The sequence below is a fragment of the Elephas maximus genome, chromosome 13 (genome assembly GCF_024166365.1).
Source record: "Elephas maximus indicus isolate mEleMax1 chromosome 13, mEleMax1 primary haplotype, whole genome shotgun sequence".
Lineage (NCBI taxonomy): Eukaryota > Metazoa > Chordata > Mammalia > Proboscidea > Elephantidae > Elephas > Elephas maximus.
The window spans coordinates 64,144,209-64,153,136 of record NC_064831.1 but is presented as its reverse complement, the minus strand read 5'-3'; the positions used below and the strand labels follow the sequence as shown (position 1 = coordinate 64,153,136).

General features: G+C 48.4%; 1 protein-coding gene and 1 pseudogene across 9 annotated transcripts in view; both read right to left on the bottom strand.

Moving 5' to 3' along the window:
• PML (PML nuclear body scaffold) overlaps positions 1-8,928 on the bottom strand; it is a 64,826-nt gene that overhangs the window by 14,608 nt on the left and 41,290 nt on the right. For 5 of the 9 annotated variants that reach the window (XM_049905518.1, XM_049905516.1, XM_049905520.1 and 2 more), the window contains 3 exons: positions 2,341-2,478; positions 1,102-1,360; positions 16-143 (listed from right to left, as the gene is read on the bottom strand). In XM_049905518.1, the coding sequence (XP_049761475.1) occupies positions 16-143; positions 1,102-1,360; positions 2,341-2,478 (525 nt within the window). Of the gene's footprint in view, positions 1-15; positions 224-1,101; positions 1,361-2,340; positions 2,479-8,928 lie in introns of all 9 variants that reach the window. The other 4 variants (XM_049905519.1, XM_049905521.1, XM_049905523.1 and 1 more) reach the window with 2 other exon arrangements.
• LOC126087779 (adenosine 3'-phospho 5'-phosphosulfate transporter 2-like) lies at positions 2,485-8,924 on the bottom strand (annotated as a pseudogene).

Genomic DNA, 8,928 nt, shown 5'->3' with positions numbered 1-8,928 from the left:
AAGTCTGAGAGTCACCTGCTGAGGCTGTGCCCCCTGGGGCCTGGAATGGGGGGAGGCAGGAGTCCTGGGCCGAACTGCTGGGCCACTCACCGAGTCCTCTCCATCTGAGTCTTCCGAGCTGCTGATCACCACAATTCGCTCCTCTGAAACAGGCAGGGAGATGCCATTAGGCCCTGCCTGGGTACAACGGGCAGGCGAGTGGACTGTGTGGGTGAAGCGTGCCCTGTGGGGGAGGACGTGAACATTCACTGTGTACACCTCATCTGTCTTGTGTGTGCAGAGAGGTTCTTTGCAAAAAGGCGTCCATCATTTCTTGCTGTTCGTATTTAAATAGCCTGTTGGCCCTAACTTCGGAATTTGCTCCTTGGACAGGAGGCTTGACAGACACCACCTAGTTTGGAACCCTAACGAAGCACACTGGTTTGTTCCAATTCTCCGCCCCACGAGCTGTGGTATCTACAGTCAAAAGATGGTTCATCTAGTTAATTGAAATCCTTTGGGATAACCAACAATGCTTGTGAGAAAGGAACATGGGTCAGGGCTCAGTCAGGGGCTTAGAATGAAGAACAAAGCTGGCCTCTGGGTGAAGCAGATCCAGGAAACAGAATTCTCTTGATCCAGGGTTCTATGAGTTGGCTTCAGTTCCTGCCCAAGGACTCCCTGTCTGGCAGTGGCCATGAAAAAGATCTCAGACAAATGAGATCCCTCAGGGCAGTAGCCTTGCAGAAAAAATCTGGGGAAATGATGGGTGTGGATTTCACCCAAGTCTTCACCTAAGGCACCCACCAGCAAACATTTCTTGAAGAGACCCACCCTGTGCAGAGCATGGTACTGAGCGCCGTGCGAGTGCGCTGGGGGAAGGAGCTCCAACTACTCTGGGTTTTAGCCCGGCATATCCCCTACACTGGGTCACAGCAAAGCCCATGGTAAATCTCAGGGTCTCTCCCTGCTCTATTCTGCATCAGCTCAGAGCAGGGCACACGGGGGTCTCATTGGTTTGGGGCTCCCCGGGTGAGGGTTAAAATGCAGAAGAGGGGTCCCACCCAGCCCCCGGAGGACAGCGTGCAGGCCTCAGCCTCTGCTGCTACCCCACCTTCCTACCTGCCTCCCCAGGCTCACTGGTCACGTGGTTGCTGTTTGGCAGGAGGGCCTCGTTTCCAACGACGGGGCTCTCGGGGCTGGGGGACCCATCCAGACGGGGTGGCGAGACGGCTTTTGAGGTGCTGGGCCTGGGCTGCTCAGGGAAGCTCTGGGCCAGCCTTGCCTCTTTCTCCTCCTCAGACTCCATCTTGATGATTTTCCTGGGGCCCTCGGTCTGGCAGGACTTCCTCTTCTGGGATCGGGGTGGGCTGGAGTCCTCCTATGCAGTGGAGGGGTCACAGGGCTGGGTCAGATGCCTCCAGGCGACTGGGCTCATGCAGAGGGCCGGCAGGTAGGCGCAGTGGGGCTGAAAGCCCAGCCCAGGCAGCTGTAGGCCCTGCTGTGCTCCTGCTCCCCCTCTGCCCACCGTGCCCCTCCTCTGCTCTCTGCCTGGACTAACCATGCCTCTCTTCAGACAGAAAGCCCTCCCAGGCTGCCCTGCACTCTGGTCCTGGCTGCCCACCACCAACCTCCACTGGCCTCTGGTTGTCCTGTGGGTCCCAGCTCCCCGGTTTATGCTTAGAGGGGTGCTTCCCTAAAGCCGAGAGCAAGGGATTGCGCACAGTAGGTGTTTAAGGAGCACCTGCTCATTGATGAGCTGATTAAGCCTGGATTCTCATCCCAGCTGTATCCCTTACTGCCCTGCCTTGGTAGAGCCTGGGAACCCAAAGCTTTTATAAACCCCTGCTCGCGAGTGGAGGGCAGGGCCTCCCACCCTAATGGTGACACCGCAGCTATCTTGATGAGGCAGCAAACTGAGCAATTCTGTCCCTGGGACATGGGGAATGAAGTGGCTAACTCTACATATGAGATTTAAAACATTATCAACTACTTCCGTATCTCAAACTTGCTGGAATGGGTGAAATTGATAAAAGTATATGTAGAGGATGGGAGAATGGAGTTACTGTTGTGTGGAAAGGCAGGTTCAAGCTTCTTGAATGTTGCCATGATACTGTTTTTACAATGAGTATAATGTAAACCATCATTTTAAGGACTCCCCAGCCAAGGCTCAGAGTGGACAGAAGGACCACCCAGATGCTGTCCCCAGACTCGGCATGGCTTCCCATGGACCGGGAACCCAGCATGGTCTCTCTTGGGTCCCCTTGCCCTATACCTGCATCCATGTCCAGGACCAATGCAGATCCTGGATGAGGCCCTCAGGAGGGTAGGTGGGTGGGTGGAGGCTGGATGGAAGCTTACCTCTCCGTAGGAAGTATCTTTGATGGAGAACGCGTACACCGGCACAGGGTGTGCACCGGGCTCCTGCTGTACCACAGCCACTGGCTGGGCCTCACTCAGCCCCAGGACCTGCGCCTGAGCCCTCTGTGCTTCCTCTGGCTACAAAATCGAGAAACAAGAGAGTCAGAAACGACCAGGCAGCAGGCCCGGGGTTAGGGACCCCAGGCCTATTGTCAGCCTATGGCTGAGTGACATCCCCAGGGTCTCACCAAGCCCTAGGTGCAGGCTTCCTGATCCAATCCCAGGAGCCCACGGAGAACAAGAAGCCTCGCCACATCCTCCATGACTTCACCTTCTTCTGACCCAGAGCTGCTGGTGGTCTGGGGCCACTTCAGTTCATGTGTCCTAACACAGCTAGAAGATGGCCTCAGGGATCACACTGCCCGACTCTTTCCCAAGCCCAATAACTTGCCCCAGCTTGTACATCTCCAGGGACAAAGGGCTCACTACTGACGGAAGCAGCTCCTTCTACAGCTGCAAACTTCTGACATCGAGAAAATCCTCCCACTGAGCTAAAAGCAGCCTCCCTGTGACCTTAACTCTGCCTGGGTCAGAAGAGCTGTCATACAGGTTGAGCCAATTACTTAAAACACATTGGACCTCAGTCACCCTTTGTAAAGCGGGAATAATAATATTTGCCTCATAAGGTAATACAGATTAAATGTGCTAACGTAAGTAAAATACTTAGAACACCACCTGGTACTTACATGTGCCACATAATCATAACTGTTTTCCTTTTTTTAAATCACGGAATAACTTTTATTTATAATGGATGCTATTCTCTCCATACCTGAAATCATTTCACTCTTACAGCAGAGAATCAATTTAAATAACACCACCGAAATGGAATGAAGACAAAACAACTTGCTATTACTTATCAGTTTCTCTGATATGTCATAAATGACATCCAATTAGTCTTGCAACATGGTCCATTTCCAATGAAAATGCTCATTAAACTGCTAAGAATTTCAGTCCTTCACACTGACATTTTATTCTTAAGGTGTGCTAGGCAGTGGCTCTCAATATCGCTTCAAAGGGAAAACAGTCACAACGTTCTGAAGAAAAGGCTGACATCGTGAAACCACTTCATCATACGTGATCCTTCCACAAATGGACAGCATGCCTTCACATCCTTTGGTTTTTTTTAACAATCCCTTTCTAAAGTTCATTAATTGATGGTTCTTCCCATAAGATTCTGCTTTGAACGGCACCTATATGGTTTGTGCCACCATTCTTGACTCTCTCTCACCCACTGATTTATCAGACCTTGTAGTGATGGTAGTCTTATTTTGTCCATATTTTTGCTGTAAACATTGCAAATACACCCAGGACAACTAACCAGGCCATACAGCCTGCGATATTAATGGTCTAGCAAAAAATACAAATGAAAGTACAATGGCCGTCGCTTTTCTTTCTGTTATCACTATTATAGCAACAAGTGCACCAAAAATTTTAAGCAAAGCCAGAACAAGGAGATTCCAAAATACCCCGCGAGGGGGAAAAAGGGAGGCATAACCATAGGTCTGTATTGGATTCTTTGAACAAAATGTGACTGCAGAGTGTAATCCGCTAGTTCATGTCAATCCCAATAAAACATATACAAAACCTACTGAATGCGAATACAGACCCACTTCCAAATTAGCAGCATTATGTAGTCTCATAGCTTTCTCTTAGATGTTCCCAATAATGCCATCTGCACATGGTACCGAGGAAACAGGATCACCCGTCAGGTCGAAATTCGGTGCAACTGTGCGGTCAGCCGGGGTAAACCTTATCCGGACAAGGCTCATAGACGCTGCAGCAGACTCATCTGCAGTGTTATATTGCTTTCCTTGAATAACAACTCTCAGCATAACCGAAATTAATTTGCAGCACTTGAAGATGACTTGGGTAGGATAATTCAGGTAGCCCAAGGAAGTGTTTCATAACCCCATAACCCCAGTCAGAAAAGCCATCATCATGTAGGTTGTTCCTGGTATTCTCCTTTTGTCCTGAATAAGCCGACGTTCTATTAGGCCAAATATGGAGTAAAACCCAAACTGCACTAATGTAAGGTACCAGCCATAGGACCTAAAACTCTCCACTATTTCCTGTAAATATCCATAAATTAGGTAAAATACAAAAAGGCCAGCAACACATATGGAAAATTGAGTACGTTTGTTATATCTGCTGAGCTTTATGCCAAGGACCGCAACAGCATCTACTGACTTGACGTGTGGTGACGCTGTTTGGGTTTTGGAAGGGATGGCAATAAAAACTACACTTCCTGGAGCTGCTGAACTTCAGATCCATTATCCTTACTTTGCTGCATTCAGTGCTTCCAAAGTTATCTTTGCTGATTTCCTCTGTTTTGTTCAGTTTTTCTTTTGCTTGCTGATTCACATCTTTAGTCATGTTGTCAGAAAGGACCAGTCCCTGGAGAAGGACAACGTGCTTGGTAAAGTAGGGCGTCAGCGGGAAAGAGGAAGACACTCAATGAGATGGATCGACACTGGCTGCAACAGTGGGCTCCGACATCACGATTGTGAGGTTGGTGCGGGACAGGGCAGTGTTTCATTCTGTTGCAACAGGGTTGCTATGAGTTAGAACCAACTCAACAGCACCTGGAAGAGTGGCCGCAGCCCAGACGGCACCTCAGCCACACGGCGGAGTCTCCCCTCCAAGATCCGTGGCCATCACCTCCTCCTCCTGTCTTATTCCTGCGCTTTCCACCACTGGGGCTGCCTCTTTGTTAGGTGCACCAAAAGAAAACAAAAAAAACCCGTTGCCTTCAAGTTGATTCCAGATCATAGCAACCTTATAGGACAGTGTAGAACTGCCTTGTAGGATTTCCAAGGAGTGGCTGGTGGATTCAAACTGCCAACCTTTAGGTTAGCAGCTGAGCTCTTAACCACTGTGCTCGAATCCAGTAATTATTACTACTACTCTGTGCCAGGCCAGACAGGGGCAATTCCTCAGAAAGTTAAACATCGAATTACCATACGGCCCAGCAATTCCACTCCTAGACATATGCCCTAAATAAATGAAACCATGTGTTCAAACAAATCCTTGTCTACAAATGTCCACAGCAACACTATTCACAACAGCCAAAAGGTGTAAACAACTCAAATGTTCAACAAATGAAGAGATAAAACGTGGTACACACATGCAATAGAACGTTGTTGTCAGGTGCTGTGGAGTCGATTCCGATCCTGTGCACAACAGAACGAAACACTGCCCGGTCCTGCAACATCCTCACAATTGTTGCTAAGCTTGAGCCCACTGTTGCAGCCACTGTTTCAGCCCATCTTGTTGAGGGTCTTCCTCTTTTTCACTGACCCTCTACCAAGCATGATGTCCTTCTCCAGGGACTGATCCCTCCTAATAACATGTCCAAAGTATATAAGACCCAGTCTTGCCATCCTTGCTTCTAAGGAGCATTCTGGTTGTACTTCTTCTGAGACAGAATTGTTTGTTCTTTTGGCAGTCCATGGTGTATTCAATATTCTTCGCCAACACCACAATTCAAAGGCGTCAATTCTTCTTCGGTCCTCCTTATTCACTGTCCAGCTTTCGCATCCATATAAGGTGATTGAAAACATCATGGCTTGGGCCAGGCGCATCTTAGTCCTCAAGGTGACGTCTTTGCTTTTCAACACTTTAAAGAGATCTGTTGCAGCCAATTTGCCCAATGCAATGCATCTTTTGATTTCTTGACTGCTGCTTCCATGGGTGTTGATTGTGGATCCAAGTAAAATGAAATCCTTGACAACTTCAGTCTTTTCTCCGTTTATCATGATGTTGCTTATTGGTCCAGTTGTGAGAATTTTTGTTTTCTTTATGTTGAGGTGTAATCCATACTGAAGGCTGTGGTCTTTGATCTTCATTAGTAAGTGCTTCAAGTTCTCTTCACTTTCAGCAAGCAAGGCTGTGTCATCAGCATAATGCAGGTTCTTAATGAGTCTTCCTCCAATCCTGATGCCCCGTTCTTCTTCATATAGTCCAGCTTCTCGGATTATGCGCTCAGCACACAGACTGAATAGGTATGGTGAAAGAATACAACCCTGACGCACACCTTTCCTGACTTTAAACCACACAGTATCCCCTTGTGCTATTCAAATGACTGCCTCTTGATCCATGTACAGATTCCTCATGAGCACGATTAAGTGTTCTGGAATTCCCATTCTAACAGAATGCTAGTCAGCCATAAAAAGGAATGAAGTGCTGATAAATGCGGTGACATGGGTGAATCTTGAAAACGTTATGCAAGATGAAAGCCAGGCAAAGAAGGCCACATATGGTATGATTCCACTTATAGAGAATGTCCAGAATGGGGAGTGATTGTTTAATGGATACAAAGTGTTCACTGGGGTGATAAAATGTTTTAGAATTAGACAGTGGTAGTAGTACATTGTCAATGTACTAAACGCCAAAACTGAGTACTTTAAAATGGTGTCATGGATTGAATTGTGTCCCCCCAAAATATCTGTCGATTTGGCTAGGCTATGATTCCCAGTATTGTATGATCTTCTACCATTTTGTCATTTGATGTGATTTCCCTATGTGTTGTAAATCTTGTCACTGTGATGTAATGAGATGGATTAGTGGCACTTATATTGATGAGCTCTACATGATTAGATAGTGTCTTAAGCCAATCTCTTTTGAGATATAAAAGAGAGAAGCGAGCAGAGAGACATGGGGACCTCATATCACCAAGAAAGCAGTGCCGGGAGGAGAGTGTTTCCTTTGTACTTGAGGTTCCTGTGCTGAGATGCTCCCAGACCAAGCAAAGACTGATGCATTGTGAGGACCTTCCTCCAAAGCTGAGAGAGACAGAAAGCATTCCCCTGCAGCAGGTGCCCTGAATTTCGACTTCTAGTATACTGGACTGTGAAAGAATAAACTTCTCTTTGTTAGAGCCATCCACTGTGGTATTTCTGTTATAGCAACACTAGATAACCAAGACATATGCTGTGTATGATTCCTCTGCATAAAAAAGTGGAACTAAGTGTCTATAATCATATTTGCTTCTAATTACATAATGAAATCCTGGAAGGATACTTAATAATTAATACAGAGGAATGTGGGGGCAAGAACTGGACAAATGGAGGAAGAGGCGGGAGCGAGACTTTATACTACTTTTGGTCATGTGATAAAATGTTCTTTTTTACTTTTTAAGCTGTGTATATGGGGATGTAGTACCCAAGGCAGACAGCAGCTGATTTCTAGTCCAGCCCCTAGGCTTGCGGTGTGACCTTGGTTAAGTCACACCCTCCTCTGCGGGCCTTAGCTTCATCCTCTGTAAAAGAGTGGAGGAAACCCTGGTGGCATAGTGGTTAAGTGCTACGGGTGCTAGCCAGAGGGTCGCAGTTCGAATCCGCCAGGCACTCCTTGGAAACTCTACGGGGGAGTTTTACTCTGTCCTATAGGGCCCCTATGAGTCGGAATCGACTCGATGGCACTGGGTTTGTTTTTTTTTTAAAGTGCAGGTTAGACTTCATGCTCCTTCCTAGCTCTAAAGTCTCAGAAGCTAAGACTTGCCTGCTCCACAAAATCTCCCGATTGCCTCAGTACACAGCAATCTCTCTCATTTATGCGTCACGCTGTGGCAAAGCTAGGGAGGCTCGCTACTACCCCACCCCCCACCTGATGACCCACTTTCCATAGAGGACCAGTCAGTCCTGGGCCGAGAACCATGAGAGGCAGGCACACGTAAGCTTAGGTGACCAAAATGCGGAGGAGACCAGATGCCCGGTCCAGGCAGGAACTGAGCAAGCTCATCCTGGTGGAGAGGAGCTGTGCTGGTGAGTGCCAGAGGGCAAGTCAAAAGGATGCCATTTCATTTCCACCCAGGGCAGCACTTTCTCAGTCACAGCATTCCAGAGATGGGAGTGGCTGCCTCAAGAAAAAGTGAACTTCCTGTCCCTGGAAGTGCGTGCATGAAGGTGGACAGCCACAGGTCAGTAGCACTACAGAGGGAATGCCAACATCAGATGGCATAGGGGCACCTTCCAACCCTGACCAACCCTTCCGACTAGATACATGCTGGTCCTGGAGTCCCAGCAGCAGGAGCCAGGATGCTGGCATGGAGTCTGACTCTTGGCCCACTCTTCATTCCTTTCTAAGAACCACGTATCTGGGGGAGAAAAGGGGGAGGTCCACAGATGCTGACCCCAGGAAAAGGCTCACATAACGGGTGGAGCACCATCAGACGACAGGTCATCTGTCATGTCCATCAGGGCCACCTGCCAGTGACCACCTCATTCATGTCCTCCTGTCTACCCCTGGGCCTAGGCCACCCTCCTGAACCTGGCTCATGTCCCATTAAGAGCTACTCTGGCATTTAGGAGCCCAGAGCCAGCCAGCCCTTCCTGGATGTCTTCCTTTACTCCCACCCACTGGAAAGCTCCAGTCCAGCCACCTGCTGTCCTTCTCTCAGGCACTCTCTCTCCTCCATTCCCTGCACACATGGGAACAGCAAGCAGTGGATTTCCTTCTTGACTCAGGAGCTGCCAAACCACTTGACTTGCTGGGCCCTACCACCTCCCCCTCACACCTCAACCCCATCTC